We start from the raw sequence: 20,176 nt of genomic DNA on the forward strand, positions 1-20,176 counted from the left end.
GGGATGGTCAAGTCTGGCCTTCAGCTTGCCTCAGTCCCCGTGGCTGATGCCTTGCCCTTTACTCTGGAATCTGGACCCTACCAGCTCCTACCAAAGGCTCAGTGCAGAGAGGGCTCGAGGGCACCCCTATCGGTGAGCAGATTCTGTAACCGCCCACACCTCCCCCTCTCTTGAGTGGATGATGAGCCCCAGTAATCCAGAGACACGTTCTTGGATTCTGCCAGCTTTATTTTTCAGTTGAAAACTCAAAGGAAAAAGTTATATCCCAAAAGAAAGTAAAAAACTTCCAATGCTGTAGCCTGGGGGCCTGAGTTCACAGGTACCCCTTCCAAAGCAGAGGCCCTCCCCAGAGCCTCCTAAAGCGTTCAGTCCCAGTGTGTCTACCCCAAAGAGAGAAGCTCCCTACCTGGGCTTCTGATTAACGGGCTTGGGGCCATCAGTTCCCCTCAAGGAACCTCCTGCCTCAGAAGACCCCTGGATCAGGCAGGGAAAACCAGTACCAAGCTGCTGAGGGCCTGGCTTCGTGTCCCCCACCACACAGTCAGTGTTCTGAAGCGGCTTCCCGGATGGCTGTTGAATACGTGAGTAAATATCTTGGGCATGAACAGGGGCCAGGTGGAGTTGTCTCTGCAGAGCTGATACTCGCTGGCCACAGTGTCTGTTTACAGTGGAGGTGTGGAGGAAGGGGGAGAATTACCCAGACCAGTGGGAGAGTTTCCCCCAGAAGTATTTTTGAGCACAGTGGCAAGGAGCTCTTGTTCCCTGTGTTTGGAGCACGTGCAGTTCTGAGTTTCCGGGCATTCCATGCTGGTTATTCTGTCCCAGCCATGAATCTTGCCCTTGCCAAGGAACTAGAATTGGAGTAGAAGGTGAAGGAGTTTGGAGTCTTTGGCAGCCTAATGCTGGCTTGGATGAAATCTCAAACTGTAAAGGAGAGAGAAGAGAAGTAAGACCAGGCTATGGGCCCCGGAGGAGAGGGGCCCCGGCCCTCATTATTAATAGGACAACTCCACATCTACTCCCACCCATCTCCCTCTCCCTTTTTTTTTTTTTTTGAGACGGAGTCTTGCTCTGCCACCCAGGCTGGAGTGCAGTAGCCGGATCTCAGCTCACTGCAAGCTCCGCCTCCCGGGTTTACGCCATTCTCCTGCCTCAGCCTCCCGAGTAGTTGGGACTACAGGCGCCCGCCTCGTCGCCCGGCTAGTTTTTTGTATTTTTTTTTAGTAGAGACGGGGTTTCACCGTATTAGCCAGGATGGTCTCGATCTCCTGACCTCGTGATCCGCCCGTCTCGGCCTCCCAAAGTGCTGGGATTACAGGCTTGAGCCACCGCGCCCGGCCCCCCTCTCCCCTTTTTGTAAGAGCAGCAGGCATGGGTCAATGAGTCCCTATACTTGCAGGGCCTTTGCAGGCAGTGGTGCTAGGCCCAGCCTGCTGAGTTCCTTGGAGATTGAACAAGCATCTATGGAGGGCTCACTCTGTGTCAGGCTCTGCTGCCAGCACCCTGGACACAGAGAAGACCAAGACACAGTTCCTAGCCAAGGGGAGGGTAGAACCTTAGCACACGATGTTTCAAGAGCTCAGGATGCATCCAACCCACAGTGTGGGCTAAAGGGAGCTCATGTGTGGGTGAGATCTTCAGTACAGCAGGCGGTGGGGGCCGTGACGCAGGGCTCCTGGCCCTAGAGGTGCTGCTCTGCTGTGTCACCATCAAATGTGGTGGGCAAGGGCACAGACTGACACTCAGAGCTACCAGGTTAAGGAAGTGCCCCTCTATCCCTCATCTGCTAAGAGAACTGTTTAAAAGATGGGCTTCAATTTTTTTTGAGATGGAGTCTCGCTCTGTCACCCAGGCTAGAGTACAGTGGCTCACTGCAACCTCTGCCTCCTGGGTTCAAGCGATTCTCCTGCCTCAGCCTCCTGAGTAGCACCTGCCACCACACCTGGCTAATTTTTATATTTTTAGTAGAGACGGGGTTGGGCCAGGCTGGTCTCAAACTTCTGACCTCAAGTGATCCACCTGCCTTGGCCTCCCAAAGTATTGGGATTACAGGAGCGAGCCACTGTGCCTAGCTATTTATTTTTTTCAGATGGAGTCTTGCTCTGTCGCCCAGACTGGAGTGCAGAGGTATGATCTTAGCTCACTGCAACCTCTGCCTTCCGGGTTCAAGTGATTCTCTTGCCTCAGCCTCCCGAGTAGCTGGGATTACAGGCGTGTGTCACTATACCTGGCTAATTTTTATAGTTTTAGTTGAGATGGGGTTTCACCATGTTGGCCAGGCTGGTCTCAAACTCCCGACCTCAGGTGATCTGCCCGCCTCGGCCTCCCAAAGTGCTGGGATTACAGGTGTGAGCCACCTCACCTGGCCAGGAAGCACCCTTCTATCCCTCATCTGCTAAGAGAAACGTTTAAAATATGGGGTTTAGGTGGCCTTTTCTGCTATCTGTTTCTACTACATTCTGGTTTTCAGATATATAATTTTCAGTAATTAGTCAATTAGCTGATTAGATAAATTACTAAACTACACATTTAGTAATTAGTAGTTTTAATAATTTCTAGTTCCCTGCTGAAATCTAGAATCTGTGTCTAATAAGCCTACTATCTGAGTCCTGTGTGTCTGTCTATTGTCTGTGCTAGTTTTTTTTTTTTTTTTTTTTTTTGAGGCGGAGTCTTGCTCTGTCTCCCAGGCTGGAGTGCAGTGGCCTTATCTCAGCTCACTGCAAGCTCCGCCTCCCGGGTTTATGCCATTCTCCTGCCTCAGCCTCCCAAGTAGCTGGGACTACAGGCACCCACCACCTCGCCCGGCTAGTTTTTTGTATTTTTTTAGTAGAGACGGGGTTTCACGGTGTTAACCAGGATGGTCTCGATCTTCTGACCTCGTGATCCACCCGTCTCGGCCTCCCAAAGTGCTGGGATTACAGGCTTGAGCCACCGCGCCCTGCCTGTGCTAGTTTTTACACTTAGAATTTTATCTCCTTATGTGTTTGGTTTTATAACTACGGTGTTCATATGTATAAAGTTTATCATTCCATCACCACGCCTTGCACAGAGGTGCTCAATATGCATTTCTAATGTAAAAAATGTTAAATGTGGTTAAACACATGTAAAATTCACCGTAACCATTTTGAAGTGCACAAATCAGTGTAAGTACATAGGTATTTTTGTGCAGCCAATCTCTGGAACTCACTAAATCCTGCCAAACTGAAACTTTATCCCCATTAAATAGCCTATTACTGCTCTCTCCCAGCTCCTGGCAGCCACCGCTGTACTTTGTGAAACTCGTTACTCTAGGTCCTTCAAATACGTTTTTGTGACTGGCTTATTTCACTTTGTATAATGTCCTCAAGGTTCATCCATGTGGTAGCGTGTGTCAGAATTTCCTTCCTTTTTAAGGCTGAATCATAATTGTATGGAGAGACCACATTTGTTTATCTGTCAGTGGACACTTGGGTTGCTGCTGTCTCTTGGCCGTTGTGAATAATGCTGCTATGAACATCAGTGTATAAATGTGTGAGACCCTTTGAATTTTAGGGGATGCATACCCAGAAGTAGAATTGCTGGGTTGTACAGTAATTCTTTGTTTTGAGACAGAGTCTCACTCTGTCACCCAGGCTGGAACGCAGTGGTGCAATCTTGGCTCATTGCAACCTCCACCTCCCGGGTTCAAGTGATTCTCATGCCTCAACCTCCTGAGTAGCTGGGATTACAGGCCTGCATCATCACATTTGGCTAATTTTTGTATTGTTGTAGAGACGGGGTTTCACCATGTTGGCCAGGCTGGTGTCAAACTCCTGGCCTCCAGTGATTCGCCTGCCCCAGCCTCCCAAAGTGCTGGGATTACAGGCGTGAGCCACTGCACCTGGCTGATTTTTAACTTTTTGGTGAATCACCATACTGTTTTTTCCATTTATACTCCCAGTAAGAGTACACAAGGGTTCAAACTGCTCAACATCCTAACACTTGTTATTTTCTGTATTGTTTACAGCCATCCTAATGGGTCTGAGGTGGCAGCTCCATGGAGGGTTTTTTTTTTTTTTTTTTTTTTGAGACAGAGTCTTGCTCTGTCACCAAGGCTGGAGTACAGTGGCGGGATCTCAGCTCACTGTAACCCCTGCCTCCTGGGTTCAAGCAATTCTCCTGCCCCAACCTCTTGAGCAGCTGGGACTACAGGCGTACACCACCACTCCTGGCTAATTTTTGTATTTTTAGTAGAGATGTGGTGTCACCGTGTTGGCCAGGCTGTTCTCGAACTCCTGACCTCAAGTGATCTGCCCACTTTGGCCTCCAAAAGCGCTGGGATTACAGGCGTGAGCTACTGTGCCCGGCCTCTCCATGTGGTTTTGATTTGGGTTCCTCTAATAATTAGTGATGTTGAGCATCTTTTTATGTGCTTATTGGCCATTTGCATATCTTATTTGGAGAAATGTGTATTCAAGTCCTTTGTACATTTTTGAACTGGGTTGGGTTTCTGTTACATTGTGAGAGTGCTTTATGTATTCTAGATGGGAACTCCTTATCAGATACAATTTGCACATCTTTACTCCCATTCTGTAGGATACCTTTTCACTCTGTTAATAGTATCCTTCAATGCAATCCAGTTGGTCTGTTTTTCCTTTTGTTCATGTACCTTTGGTGTCATATGCGTCATATCAAGTCATTACCAAAAAGGAAGCCCTCCTACTGTGTTTTAACAGTTATATAGTGGCCAGGCACGGTGGGTCACACCTGTAATCCCAGCACTTTGGGAGGCCGAGGCAGGTGGATCATGAGGTCAAGAGATCAAGACCATCCTGGCTAACATGGTGAAACCCCATCTCTACTAAAAAAATACAAAAAAAAAAAAAAAAAAAAAAATTAGCCACACGTGGTGGCGGGCACCTGTAGTCCCAGCTACTCAGGAGGCTGAGACAGGAGAATGGCATGAACTGGGAAGTGGAGCTTGCAGTGAGCCGAGATCAAGCCACTGCACTCCAGCCTGGACAAGTAAGCAAGACTCTGCCTCAAAACAAACAAACAAAAAAAAAGGTGTATAGTTTCAGCTCTTACAGTTAGGTCTTTTTTTTTTTTTTTTTTTTTGAGACGGAGTCTGGCTCTGTTGCCCAGGCTGGAGTGCAGTGGCCAGATCTCAGCTCACTGCAAGCTCCGCCTCCCGGGTTTACGCCATTCTCCTGCCTCAGCCTCCCAAGTAGCTGGGACTACAGGCGCCCGCCACCTCGCCCGGCTAGTTTTTTGTATTTTTTAGTAGAGACGGGGTTTCACCGGGTTAGCCAGGATGGTCTCGATCTCCTGACCTCGTGATCCGCCCGTCTCGGCCTCCCAAAGTGCTGGGCTTACAGGTTTGAGCCACCGCGCCCGGCCTACAGTTAGGTCTTTAATCCATTATTGAGGTTTTCTTTTTTTTTCTTCAACATGGTATAAGGTAACAGTTTAACTTTGTTCTTCTGCATGTGGATATCTAGTTTTCCATTTGTTGAAAGGCTGTCCTTTCCCCAGTTCGATAGTCTTGGCATCGTTACTGAAATCACTTGACCATATGTGTAAGAGTTTCTTTCTAGACTCTGTATTTCATTCCAGTGGTCTGTATGTATTTCTTTGTGGCAGTACCACACTTTTGACCACTGTAGCTTTTAACACATTTTGAATTGGGAAGTATAAGATAATCCAACTTTGTTCTTTGTTTTCAAGATTGTTTTGGCCATTTGGGGTCCCTTGAAATTGTGTATAAACTTTGGGATGGATTTTTCTATAATTGAAGAAAAAATGCCACTGGGATTGCGATAGCAATTACATTAAACCTGTAGATCACTTTGAGTAGTATTGACATCTTAACAATACTAAGTCTTATAATCCTTAAATATGAGATGCTTTTACATTTGTTGCACAACCGGTCTCTGGGACTCTACATCCTGCCAAAGTCTGCCTCCTGGTTAAGTTTATTCCTATTTTATTTGATGCTATTGTAAATGGACTTAAAGATGGTGTCTCACTATGTTGCCCAGGCTGGAGTACAGTGGCTATTCACAGGCATAATCATCATCAAAACTGATAGCGTCGACCTGTGAGTCTCAAGCAGTCCTCCTGCCTCAGCCTCCCAAGTAGCCGAGACTGTAGGCATGCACCACCATGCCCAGCAGGAATTGTTTTCTTAATTTCCCTCTTGGATTGTTGACTGTTGGTGTATAGAAATTGCAACTGACTTTTGTATGTTGATTTTGTAATCCTGAAACTTTGACAGATTATTAGTTCTAACATTTTTTTTTCATGGAGTCTTCAGGATTTTTGACAAAGAAGATCACGTCATCTGTTAACAGATAATTTTACTACCTCTGTTCCAATTTGGATGCCTTTTCTTTTTCCTTTCTTTCTTAATAGCTCTGGCGAGGATTTCCAGCATTATGAAAGCAGGCATCATTGTTTTATTTCTCATCTTGGAAAACTTTGTCTTTCATCACTGAGTGTGATGTTAGCTGAGGGTTGTTTATATGACCTTTATTATGTTGAGGTCATTTCTATTTTGAGTTTGTGTTTTTTAATCATGAAAGGGTATTAAACTGTGTTAAATGTTTTTTCTGCACTAACTGAAATAGTCACGTGTTTAACAGAATGAAGGAATGTGGTATCTTACATTTTTATATGGTAACTATCTTTGCATTCCAGGAATAAATCTCACTTGATCATGGTATATAATCCTTTTTATGATGCTGTCGAATTCTCCTTACGAGTATGTTGTTGAGAACTTTTGCATCTGTATTTATGAGGGATATTACTCTATTTTCCTCTGGTTCTTTGTCTACCTTTGGTATCAGTAATGCTGGCCTCACAGAATGCGTTTGGAGGTATTCTTTCCTCAGTGTTTTGTAAGAATATGAGCAGGATTGGTGTTGATTGTTCAAATGTTTGGTAATTCACCAGTGAAACCATCTGATCTTGTGCTTTTCTTTCTTGCCAAGTTTTTGGTCACTGATTCAATCTCCTTGGTAGTTATAGGTCTGTTTTTCTGTCTTCTACTTATTTCTGCTCTAACCTTTATTATTTCCTTCTCCTATCTTTGGGTTTAGGCTGTTCTTTTTCTAATGTCTTAAGGTAGAAGGTTAGGTTGTTGGTTTGAGAGTTTTTCCTTTTTCTTTGAGAGAGGGTCTTGCCATATTGCCCAAGCTCGTCTAAAACTCCTGGGCTCAAGCAATCTCCTGGCCTCAACCTTCCAAGTAGCTGGGATTATAGAACAGTGTCACTGTGCCTCGCTGCTGCTGCTTTTTTTTTGTTGGGGGGGGCGGTGGGGGGGGTGAGGCGGGAGGTAGAGGAGTCTAGCTGTGTCACCCAGGCTGGGGTGCAGTGGCACAATCTCAGCTCACTGCAACCTCTGCCTCCCGGGTTCAAGTGATTCTCCTGCCTCAGCCTCCCAAGTAGTTGAGTTTACAGGCCCCTGCCACCACGCCTGGCTACATTTTACATTTTTAGTAGAGATGAGGTTTCACCATGTTAGCCAGGCTGGTCTCAAACTCCTGACCTCAGGTGATTTGCCCACCTCGGCCTCCCAAAGTGTTGGGATTACAGGTGGAGGCACTGTACTCAGCTGGCTTTTTTTTTTTTTTTTTGAGACGGAGTCTCGCTCTGTTGCCCAGGCTGGAGTGCAGTGGCCGGATCTCAGCTCACTGCAAGCTCCGCCTCCCGGGTTTACGCCATTCTCCTGCCTCAGCCTCCTGAGTAGCTGGGACTACAGGCGCCCGCCACCTTGCCCGGCTAGTTTTTTGTATTTTTTTTTTTTTTTAGTAGAGATGGGGTTTCACTGGGTTAGCCAGGATGGTCTCGATCTCCTGACCTTGTGATCCGCCCATCTCGGCCTCCCAAAGCGCTGGGATTACAGGCTTGAGCCACCGCGCCCGGCCTCTGGCTTCTTTTTTAATGTAAGTGTGTATAGCTACAAATTTCCCTCATAGCACTGCCTTTGCTGCATCCCATAAGATGTGATGTTTCGTCTCAAGATACTTTCTAATTTTCCTTTTTTTTTCCTTTGATCCACTGGTTTTGTAGTATGTTGTTAGTTCCCACATATTTGTGGATATTTCAGTTTTCCTTCTATTATGATTTTAGTCATTTAAAATGTATTAAATCTTGCTTTGAAGCCTAACATACAATCTTTCCCTGAGAGCATTCCATGTGTACTTTTGAAGAATGTGTATTCTGCTGTTGGGTGAAGTTATCTGTGTGGTAGGTCCACCTGGTCTATAGTGTTATTCAAGTACTTGGTTTCCTTCTCGATCTTCTGTCTGGATGTTTTATTCATTATTGAAAGTGAGGTATTGGGCCGGGTGCAGTGTCTCAGGCCTGTAATCCAAGCACTTTAGGAGGCCAAGATAGGTGGTTCACTTGAGGTCAGGAGTTCAAGACCAGCCTGGCCAACATGATGAAACCCTGTCTCTACTAAAAATAGCCGGGGCTACTCTGAGGCACAAGAATCATTTGAACCCAGGAGGCGGAGGTTGCAGTGAGCTGTTATCATGCCACTGCACTCCAGCCTGGGCAAGAGAGTGAGATTCCATCTCAAAAAAATTAAAAAAGTGAGGTGAAGTCTCCTACCATTATTGTAGAACTATCTATTTCTCCTTTCATTCTACGGTGTTTGCTTCATATATTTAGGAGCTCTGAGGTGCGTTGCATGTACATTTATAACTGGTGAATTGACTGTTATCGTTATCTCTTATAACAGCTTTTGATCTTAGCTCGATTTTTGTCTGATATTAGTATAGCTATTCCTTCTCTTTTCATCCTTTCACTTTCAACCTATGTGTAAGTCTCTTAGTCTTTTGATTGTGGAATTCATTTGTATTTTTAAAGATTATCATTCTGATGCAACTCACTAATCTGGTGACTGTGTCATGAGGCCCACAGCCAAGCACTGTGGTGAGCAGTTGCTGTGGGAGGACTCCAGCACACTGCTTATGGGACTTCCCGATGGAGAAGGACTTCCTGGTGCCACGCCGTTGACTGTTTTCTGCATGGCTTATGGTTTGCTTTCTCTCTCATTTCGTCCCTTTGTGTTTAATTGATTTTTTTTTTATTGTGACACACTTAGAATTTCTTCTCATTTCCTTTTATGTACATTCTGTAGATATTTTGTCATTACCAAAGGGATTACATGAAGCATCCTGAAGTTATAGCAATCCATTTTAAACTAGTAAGTTCGATCACATACAAATACCCTACTCTTTGACAGCTGTGCCTCCCTCCTACGTTGTTGATGTCACAAATTATATCTATTTTTAGAGACGGAGTCTCACGCTGTCACTCAGGCTGGAGTGCAGTGGCATTATCATAGCTCAGTGTAACTTCAAGTCCCTGGACTCAAGCGATCCTCCTGAGTAGCTGAGACTACAGGTGCATGCCACCATGCTTAATTTTTTTCACTTATATATTTAACAGATTTATAGTTACACATCTTTTAAATCTAATAATAGATATGAATCAAAATTACAATACAGGTCTTGATATGTGGCCTCAAATTTCCACCTAACATTTTTTTTTTTTTTTTGACTTGAAGGACTCCCTTTAGCATTTCTTGCATAATGAACTCCCTCAGCTTTTGTTTATCTAAGAATGTCTTAATTTCTCTGGGCAGGAGGCGGGCAGATCACGAAGTCAGGAGTTTGAGACCAGCCTGGCCAACATGGCAAAACCTTGTCTCTACTAAAAATACAAAAATTAACCGGGCGTGGTGGCGTGTACCTGTAATCCCAGCTACCTGGGAGGCTGCACCACTGCATTCCAGCCTGAAGGACAGAGTGAGACCCTGTCTTAAAAAAATAATAATAAAAAGCATCTTAATTTCTCTTTTTTTTATGAGAGTTCATAATATGCCTTTATTTTGTAACTTATAATCACCTTTTAATTTGTCCTCCAAAAGTTAATTATAATTGGTGACTGCTTTTCTTAGATACTTCTCTGGTGTCCAAGAAAGGGGAATAATTTAGCCCTTGATTTAAAAACCCCTAAGGGAGTGAGAGGACCTTAACTGCAGATACTATTCCATTGTGACACTGCAGCTGTAAGTCTTCTCTGTTGTCCTCCCCAGATGTTTTTTAATCTGAAGTAGCCGACAGTTTTGTATTGACACGGTCAAAACAACGAGTGCTTCTGCTTGATTGACAGATTCTCTGAGGTTCCCGTGCAGCCATACCACGTTCTGTGTTGGCACTTCATAGTTGTCTCATTGAGTCCAAGGCTGCCTCCTGAGGGTCTAGTTGGTAGACCATGAAGTTGATTCCTGCCTTAAGCCTAGCTCTGCCAGCAGTTGTCCTATATTCTCACCAGTCACATTTTTGGTACTGGAACGGTGCTTTTTTTTTTTTTTTTTTTTTTTTTTTTTTTTTTGAGACGGAGTCTCGCTCTGTCACCCACGCTGGAGTACAGTGGCGCGATCTCGGCTCACTGCAAGCTCCGCTTCCTGGGTTCACGCCATTCTCCTGCCTCAGCCTCCTGAGTAGCTGGGCCTACAGGCGCCCACCACCGCGCCCGGCTAATTTTTTTGTATTTTTAGTAGAGACGGGGTTTCGCCGTGGTCTCGATCTCCTGACCTTGTGATCCGCCTGCCTCAGCCTCCCAAAGTGCTGGGATTACAGGCTTGAGCCACCGCGCCCGGCCTCTTTTTATAGTATACTCATAAGTGGATGTTGAAATCACAACCTGGCTATTAGGATGTCCAACCAATGCTTTATGCTGCTGAGTCCTTGGAACTCACCACCTGTGCCAGAACTCACTGGAGCTCAGGTGTGTGGCGCTACCTTGTTTCTCTGTGACTGGTATTTCTCTGTGACTGGTCTCAATCTGTTACACAGGCAGGAGTGTGATCATTGGTCACTGCAGCCTTGACCTCCTAGGTTCAAGCCATCTCACCTCAGCCTCCCAAAGTGCTGGGAGTAAAAGCGTGAGCCACCACAGTTGGCCTACTTTTGAGCTTTGAGTTCTTTATATACTCTAAAGACGAGATGAGTCCTTGGTCTGATAGGTGGTTTGTAAACATTTTTCCCAATCTGGAGCTTATCTTTCCATCTTCTTAGTAGAGTCTTTCAGACAGCAAAAATACGGTCTCTGTTGCAAATAGTCTGCCTCTGTAGCAGGCAGGCAGCCACAGACTACATAAATGAATGTCGGTGGATCCCTTGAGAAAGTGTCATTCGTGGTAAAGGTATCCCTAGATAGATCCGTGCTGAGGGGTTATTTCATTCTTAAATAATAGTTGACCTGGGTATAAACACTAACCTCATGCTTATTTTCTCCTATTCCACTGTTTTCTGTTGTTGCTGGTGGGAGATGGATTATCAACATGTTCTTCATTCTTTCCACGCTCTTCAGTAGCTTTTAGGACCTTTTCTTTGTTTTTTTTCTGCAATTTTGTTCTGTTGGGTCTTGGTATGGATGGATTTATTGTATTGGGGATTGTGCCTCCTGACTGTAAAGGGTCCTTTGTCTGTTTTCATTCTGGATTTTTTTTTTTTTTTTCTTTTTTTTTTGAGACGGAGTCTTGCTCTGTTGTTCAGGCTGGAGCATAGTGGTGCAATCTCAGCTCACTGCAACTTCCACCTCCTGGGTTCAACTGATTCTCCTGCCTCAGCCTCCATAGTTGCTGGGATTACAGGAGCACACTACCACACCCAGTTAATTTTTGTGTTTTTAGTAGAGACGGGGGTTTCACCATGTTGGCCAGGCTGGTCTCAAACTCCTGACCTCAGGCGATCTGCCCATCTCGGCCTCCCAAAGTGCCGGGATTACAGGCATAAGCCACCGGACCTGGCATTTCTTTTAGACATGTTGGATCCTCTTATTTCATCCTCCCTTTGTCATTTTTTCCAATTCATTAATTTTCTCTTCTGCCGTTAAGGTTTTAAATGTCTGAACGGCAGCCACCAATTCTGGCTCCTGAAGCTCTTGGAAGTCTACTCCTGTTGTCACTGACTTCTGTGCCCTTTTATTGAGTCACGCAGCACTGGATGAAGGAGCTCTCAGCACGTGGGATCTGATGCTATCTCAAGGTAGCTAGTGATAGAACTGAATTAGAGGGACACCCTGGTAGTGGGGACAACACACATTTGGTCACAGAAGTCATCCGCTGTGTTGATGATGGTTGTGGTATGAGAGCAGAGGGAAAACAGGGCTGAGTAATTTTCCCTAAACGGTGTACGTTCCAGTCCCTCATGAGGCTGGGCACGATGGCTCATGCCTGTCATTGGGTGAGGCAGGAGAATCACTTGAACCCGGGAGGTGGAAGTTGCAGTGAGCCGAGATTGCGCCACGGCACTCCAGCCTGGGTGACAGAGTGAGACTGTCCCAAAAAAGAAAAAAACCCTACCGGCAAATTTTCAAGAGGTGACTTTATGTGGCTCTCTGGACACGCAGCTTAGTAGGGGATAGGGAATCCATTTACACTGATAGAAGGAGCACCTGAGGCTGGGTAGTTCATAAATAATAGAGATAATTGGCTCACAATTCTACAAGCTGTACAAGCATGGCTCCAGCATTTGCTGGGCTTCTGGGAGGCCTCAGGAAGCTTACAATCATGGCAGGAGGAGAGAGTACAAACACAGAGAGGAGGTGCCAGGGTCTTTTTAAACAACCTGCTCTCATGTGAATTAATAGAGCAAGAATTCACTCTTCACCACACGGAGGTCACTAGGCCATCCATGAGGCATGCACCCCCTTGAACCCCCTTGAGGGGACACACATCCAAACTGTCAGGCAGCATGTGGCAGTTGCTGGGGCTCCCTAGCTCTTTGAATGACAATTATTTGTCCTTCCTGGTGAGAGAAAGGGACTGGTTTTCCCTCTGGGCTGGAAGGCAGATACCAGACAAGGGGCAGAGTGCCAGATGGCGGGGGCAGCTTACCACACTGTGGAGGAGGGGCCAGGGGCACAAAGCCCCGGGCACACAGGTGGATGTAGGCGGCCACCAGGTTGCAGGCAGGCTGGAGCTCCCGGGTGCCACAGGCGTCCTGCACACACAGGCTAAGGAATGGTGTAGGGTCTACCTGAAATCAGGGGCACCCAGTCATGGTCCACACCCTGAGGAGTGGCAAGAAGGAAGGGCCTACGCTAGATCAGGGAAAGTGCATTCTGCACCGCAGGAGCCAGGCTTACACTCACCACCCAGAAGCAGTTCCTCAAGCTGGAGTGGGGGTCCTCGAAGAAGGCCCGGCAGGTGGGGCTCTGTTCTCGGCAGGCCTGCTGAGTCTTCTCAGTGGCTGTGCAGTCACCATCCACCTGGCAGGACAGACACAAGACTCAGGCCTCCTGCTGGACCATGTAGCTCTGAACATACATTGGCCTCAGCAGGAGACTTTCCCCAAACCCTGGGCCTACGAAGTCCTCTGCAGAGCCCTCAGGCCGCCTGCCTCTCCCCGGACTCTGCAGCGAGCAGCCCTCAAGAACCTCAGGTGCACCCGCTCACCTTCCAGGCCAGGCTGAGCTCCTCCAGGCTGTGGGCCACAGAGCCGTCTGGCAACATCAGCTCATTGCCTGCTTCATTGTCATTGGTGCCTAGAAGACCAGCAGATATGCCTGTGGGGAGGAGGGAAGCTGAGGTGGCAGTAAGACCCTGTGATCCTCCCCAAGCCCCAGCCCTGCTGCCTTGGGACCTGTGTGTGAGATGAGCCTGAGGCACACAGGAGCAGTAGAATCCCACCACCTCTACACTGGACTCCTGGAGCCCAGGCCCTGGCTCAAAACCTCATCAGAGGAGGAAGAGAAAGCACAGGGGCTCAGGGCCTGGGCCTCTGTGCGGTCATCTAGACACGCGGTCAATGGCATAAGGCTAGAGGAGTGAGGGCACACACGCTGCCATGCTAGAGACGAGGCTGGCAGAGGCTCTGCATGCACAGTTGCCACCTGTCACCCTGGAAGCTTAAAGTGGTACATCCCAGAGAGACCTTTGTAGGTGAGGCCAACCCTGCTGGGGCCCAGACCCACCATGGTGCCAGAGGCCCAGAGTCAGGCTGCAGAGGCCGGTGGGCACGTCACAGGAGACAGAGACCCCGTCCTCACTGGCCAGCTCAATCCTAGGGACGTTCCTCCTTGTCGTGGTAGGATGCAGCTTGAGGTCCGGACAGCTCTCCCCCGGCACGGAGGAGTTGTATAGTCTGTAGGCCTGTGGGCCAGAGGGGACTGGGCAGGAGATCTGACCCACAGCCAGGTGCCAAGCTTGAAAGTGCCATCCCCCTCAGGCGACCTGCCATGGGCACAGGTCTCCAGGGGAGGCTGCCGTGCCTCTCCAGCTCACCTGCAGACTGGGGTAGAACACGAGGGTCATGTGGTTTAGCTCCACAGACAGGGCCGTGAGCCCCGAGCCTGTCCGACTCAGTGTCATCGAGAATGTGTTGTGAGCCAAGTCCTGGGCCAGGAGGATGCTGCCACACTGGGCGCTGAGGTCCCATACCCGGCCGTCGAAGGTCACCACGTGCTGGGCCCCGGCTACCAGAGCATGGTCTGGGGAGAAACAGCCCAAAGGCAGGGTGAGTGGGGCCAGCTCCACTTACCCACTGCAGTGGAGCCCAGCGCCTGCCAAGCACCCTGATACCTAGAGCCTTGGCTTAGCCTGCCCTGAGGCCAGGATTCCCCTTCCCCTTCCCCTGCTGCAGCAGCCAGAGGCCCAGGGATTCCCCCACTGGCTTCATCAAGATGACATGAGCTGAAGATCTACGGGCAATTCAGCCATAACGATGAATGGAGTTCTGAGACCCGCTACAAAAATAGTGGGCTAAGTAAAAAAGCCTGGCTTTTATGCTTGTATTATACATAAAATGTCTAGAGCAGGCATAGCCATGGACACAGAAGGCAGATGTCTGGAGCAGGCAGAGCCATGGACACAGAAGGCAGATTGGTAGCTGCAGGGTTTCAGTTTAGGCTGATGCATGCACAACTCGGAATAAACTAGAAGCCACTGAATCGTACACTTAAAATTCACACATCAGCCAGGCATGGTGGTGCTAAGCCATCCCAGCACTTTGGGGGGCTGAGACAGGAGGATCACTTGAGCCCAGAAGGTCAAGGCTACAGTGAGCGGAGATCGCGCCACTGCACTCCAGCCACGACAACAGCGTGAGATCTAGTCTTGAAAAAAAATTGCACAGATCATACAAGTCATCCCTTTAATCCCAATGAAGCTGCTGGGGATGGGAGAAAAAACACTATGTCATTGGATGACCAACGGGTCCCCCAAAGACGAGACTACTGTCTTGCAGACCTACCCTCTTCAGGGTAGGGAAGAGATGGCCTGAGAAGGAGGTCTGACCAGCCCAGCCAGTGAGCTGTGGCTTGGGTGGGGGTGCCTATGCCCATGGCCAGGAAGCACCATCTATGGTGCAAAGGCAGGCCCCTGTTGGCAAGTCCCAGCATCCTGAGGGAGGCACTACCAGCCCCGTGGTCAGCTGTCAGAACTGAGGGGCACAGAGAAGCCCACAGTCACACACGTGGAATTTGAAGACCAGGCGGTTTTCTATAACACCAATGCGCTGCTTAGAAATGACTGTGCTCGTGCTTCTTGTGAGCCCTGGGCCTTGGTGTGAGTCCCACACACGTAAACCACTCCTTGCCAAGCCTGGGTACCCTGGTTCCCCCCAAGGTCATGAGGGGCTGCCCCTGCATCAAGAACAGTAGATGCCCATAACCCATATGAGTGAGCCACGTTGTTACCTGCATTTCACAGTGGAGGAAACCGCGTCCCACAGAGGTTAGACTTGCCTGGCCACACAGCAAGCCTGAGCCACATGCAAGCTCCCCAGGGGTCCAGAGCCAGGGCTGGTCCCAGCACAGCCCTTGGCTGCAAGTCACCTCTGACCAGCAAGTCTGAAGTCAGTTTTCTTCCAGCTGGAACTGGAGAGCTGCCCTCTTCTCCAGCAGCACCCACAGTGAGGGAGCTGGCCTAAGTCCTAAACTCCCCTCCTCACCCCTCTGTACGGCCAGGCCTTATATTCTGGACAAAAGCAGGATGTGGAGCCTCAGCCCTAGTCCCACAGGACCTTGGGAAGTCCAGTAAGCTCTGGACCCGGTACTGTGATGCCACCAGCCTATGGGCAGGGGACTCCCCAGGGAGGAGGGCGGCACAGCCCAGGGCATGACTCACACTCCCAGGGGCCCTCCAGCAGGCAGCGTCTGACCCAGTAGTACTCGGCCAGCATGTTGGCCCCAGACAGCTCTCGGAGCGGCCGCAGCAGCTTCTCCACCAGGTAGCTGGTCACCTGGGCCACATCCAGGGGCTCGTCCCCCACAGGCAGCAGTGGCAGTGTCACCACCACTGAGCGGTTTCTGGAGGGAACACAGAGGACAAGTCACTGTGCCTGCCCGAACCTTGCTTCCCTTGGCTGCAGAGGTCCGCAGGAAGAGCTTTGCAGTGGAGAGCATGGGGGTGCCTCCCAGGGAGGGGCTGTGCTTGTCTTGGGAAATCCTGTCATGAGGTGGAGGAGGACAGAGGCTGGCATGACAGCACAGGTGGTGGATGATGCAGGGAACAGAAACAAGCTGCCCCATTTTTGAGGACATGTTGTCCGACGTCATGGCTGCTCTGCCCTCTGGGTCTTGGGCAGTATGGGCTTATGTGTGGGGATGCTGAGGACAGGAGCTGGAAGATCTAGGAAATTTTAAGACAGAATCTCATTCTGTCACCCAGGCTGGAGTGTAGTGGCACAATCTCGACTCACTGCAACCTTTGCCTCCCGGGTTTAAGTGATTCTCCTGCCTCAGCCTCCCAAGTAGATGGGATTACAGGCACCCACCACCATGCGTGGCTAATTTTTGTATTTTTAGTAGAGTTGGAGTTTCACCACATTGGCCAGGCTGGTCTTGAACTCCTGACTTCAAGTGATCTGCCCACCTCAGCCTCCCAAAGTGCTAGGATTACAGGTATGAGCCACTGTGCCTGGCCAACAGGTCTAGGAAATTTCTACAGTTAGGGGAGGACTGGAACTTTCTCAGGATCTAGAGTAGGGGTCAAGCCTGTGAGACTTGGATGATCAGGCAGATCTCAGCTCACGTGGGGGTGAAGTAAGAAGAGAAACATTGCATAGCCTGTTGCTGATGGGCCGGTGGAAGGGTGCAGGGGCAGGCAGCCTCATTTGCCTACTTCTAGGAAGCCCAGAGGCTCTGCAGCTGGGGGCAGGAAACAGCCTCAGCCCCCTCCCTGCCACTTGAATCCATTTTTTGGCACCCCCACCTAGCAGTGACTGGATCCCACTCACCAGGTAGGTGAGTAACCAGGCTGGTCATTGTTCAGCCAAGCCAAAGCCCCGCCCTGAGAGCTCTTCCCTTCATCAGCCTCCATTCTGACCGCAAGAGGGCAGGAGCAGTAATTTGTATTACATGGAGTCTTTTCCCCATGAGGTGGGTTTAGTCCCTATTTTATGGCGGGGGAAACAGGCACAGAGAGTTGATGCAGAAGAATCCTAATTAGAGGCAAAGCTGGATTCCAGATGCTCTACGAGGCCACCAGCATGGAAGAAGGGAGCTGCCTGCCTGCCTGGAGCCGGGTTCCTAGTGGGTCTCGTCCCTGTGAGGGGAAAGGATACTGGGTCCCCAGGTCCCTGCTCTAAACTGGGCTCCCCACATCTATCCACCACCCCGGTGTCCTCAACACGGGGGCCAAAGGGGTCTTTTAAAGTGAAAGGGTGATCGCATCCTTCCTAGGTCAGAGCAGAAGCTAGAGACCACCCAAGCCTCCCCCAGTCATAACCATTCTCCCTTGCAGGCATTCTGCTCCAGCCTCGCCAGCTGGTTATTCAAATAGACCGGGCCAGGCCTCGTGGCTTATGCCTGTAATCCCAGCACTTTGAGAGGCCGAGTCACTTGAATCCAGGAATCTGAGACCAGCCTAGTATCATGAAACCCCATCTCTACTAAAAATACAAAAATTAGCTGGGCATGACGGCAAATGCTTGTAATCCCAGCTACTTGGGAGGCTAAGGCAGGAGATCACTTGCACATGGGAGGCAGAGATTGCACTGAGCTGAGATCACGCCATTGCACTCCAGCTTGGGAGACAGAGAATGAGACTCTATCTCAAAAACAGGCCATGTGGGCGTGGTGGCTCACGCCTGTAATACCAGCAGTTTGGGAAGCCGAGGTGGGCGGATCATGAGGTCAGGAGACCATCCTGGCTAACACGGTGAAACCCCGTCTCTACTAAAAATACAAAAAATTAGCCAGACGTGGTGGTGGGCGCCTGTAGTCCCAGCTACTCTGGAGGCTGAGGCAGGAGAATGGCGTGAACCCGGGAGGCAGAGCTTGCAGTGAGACGAAATCGTGCCACTGCACTCTAGCTTGGGTGATAGAGACTCTGTCTCAAAAAAAATAAAGCCAGGTGCATCAGTCTCCCAGGCCTTTGTGCAGTGGTGACCCCCCCCCCCCCGCCCCACGGAGCACTCCTTCCATGCTGGCCCTGTGGCTCTTGCTGAAACTCTACCTTCTCAAAGCCAGCCATGGCCACACCGTTTCTTAGGATCCGCCCCCCATCTCACCGATGTTCCTTCTCTAGCATTTGCCACCTGATGTATAGCTCAGAGGTGGTAAATGATGACCAGTGGGCCCGGCCTGTGGCCGGCTTCTGCATGGCCTGCAGGTAAGAAGGGTTTTTATGTGCTTAAAAGATCAGTCCAAAACAGGCCAGGTGCGGTGGCTTATACCTGTAATCCCAACACTTGGGAGGCCAAGGCGGGTGGATCACCTAAGGTCAGGAATTTGAGACCAGCATGACCAACATGGCAAAACCCTGTCTTTACTAAAAAATACAAAAATTAGCTGGGTATGATGGCACGTGCACCTGTAGTCCCAGTGCCTGCTACTAGGGAGGCTGAGGCAGGAGAATGACTTGAACTCAGGAAGCAGAGGTTGCAGTGAGCCAAGATTGTGCCACTGTACCCCAGCCTGGACAAGAGTGAAACTCCATCTCAAAAAAAAAAAAAAAAAAAAAAAATTACAAAACAAAAAGCAAGGAAATGTGATAGAGCCAAATGGCCTGCTTAAGGTGCTACTCTCAGGCCCTCTGCAGGGAACTGTGCAAGGCCTAGTGTAGGTGACTTCCTTGTGCTTCGTGTCTGGGTAAAAGTGAGTTTCCCTGGGTAAAAGTGAGTTTCCTGAAGGCAGGGTTGGCCTCAGCCACTGTGCTCGCTGCAGCTCCTAAAATCCTGCCTGCCCTGGGCCAGTGCTCAGAAGCTATCTATGGAGTGGGGAAGAAAGCCCAGCTTCCTCATCTGTAGAAGGGGGAGGGAAGAAGCCTCTGGGGAGGGCGGTCACAGGAATCCGTGAGTGGAGAATGTCAAAACATTTAGCATTACACCTGGTATGTGGCAGGCACGCAGCACGCGCTACTCTCAAACCCCGAGTTACCTGGCCGAGAGGCTGTACAGGTCCAGCAGGGGTTTGCAGAGCCTCTTTAGTGCCCGTGAGAACGTGGCCTCAGCCCAGGACAGCAGCTGGTGGGCAGCCTGGAGAGGGAGGGGACAGTGAGAGCTGGCTCAGGCGTCCTCACCTGCCAGCTGTGCTCCATCCTTGCTCCCACTTACCAGCTCCAGGGTTCCTTTCACCGCCCCCAGGACCACCCTGATGGGCCTTGGACCCCCATTGCCTGGCATCCCGGGCACCCAGGCCTGCAGCCGCCGCATGGCCTCCTCTGCCCGCTCCCGCCACACCTCCTCCAGGGGCTGCAGTGTCACCTCCAGGTAGGCATCCTTCAGTGTGGCCAGGGGCCCTGCAACAGGCAGCCACCACCCACCGTGAGGCCTCAGGGCAGGTCAGAGAACCAGACAGCCCAGGCCTCGAGGGGATAGGGCCTGTTCCTGGGATGAAGATGGGGGGAGCCGGAGGAGCAGGAATAGAGCAGTGGGCACTGGAGATTGCAGGGCAGTTCTCAAAAATGGCAGGCCTGAGCCTTCTCTGCAAGGCCTGCTTATAAGGTTGTGTGGGAACTTGGATTGGGGGAGGGTTCCCAGCAATCCTAGAATTGATAGGAGGCTCCCTGCCTCTGAACTGTTTACATATGGTTTATGCTGGACCCCTGCTTGCCTCCAAGGAGTCTGACAATGTGGTCCGTGCCAAGTAGCACCTGCCAGTGTGGCAGCCCCCAGTAAAAATCCTGGGTGCTGAGTCTCCCAGGAGCTGCTCTGGTGATAGCTGGAACAGCTACATGCATCCTGTGTGAAGG

General features: G+C 49.7%; 1 protein-coding gene across 1 annotated transcript in view; it reads right to left on the reverse strand.

Moving 5' to 3' along the window:
• Positions 1-210: 210 nt before the first annotated feature.
• LOC104667724 overlaps positions 211-20,176 on the reverse strand; it is a 152,532-nt gene continuing 132,566 nt past the window's right edge. The window contains exons 59-67 of the mRNA XM_030925148.1: positions 19,539-19,723; positions 19,363-19,460; positions 16,109-16,290; positions 14,267-14,472; positions 13,957-14,134; positions 13,439-13,548; positions 13,135-13,251; positions 12,878-13,019; positions 211-924 (exon numbers count right to left, since the gene is read on the reverse strand). Of these exons, the coding sequence (XP_030781008.1) occupies positions 920-924; positions 12,878-13,019; positions 13,135-13,251; positions 13,439-13,548; positions 13,957-14,134; positions 14,267-14,472; positions 16,109-16,290; positions 19,363-19,460; positions 19,539-19,723 (1,223 nt within the window). The 3' untranslated portion in view covers positions 211-919. The remainder of the gene's footprint in view (positions 925-12,877; positions 13,020-13,134; positions 13,252-13,438; positions 13,549-13,956; positions 14,135-14,266; positions 14,473-16,108; positions 16,291-19,362; positions 19,461-19,538; positions 19,724-20,176) is intronic.

This window comes from Rhinopithecus roxellana, chromosome 20 (assembly GCF_007565055.1).
Source record: "Rhinopithecus roxellana isolate Shanxi Qingling chromosome 20, ASM756505v1, whole genome shotgun sequence".
Lineage (NCBI taxonomy): Eukaryota > Metazoa > Chordata > Mammalia > Primates > Cercopithecidae > Rhinopithecus > Rhinopithecus roxellana.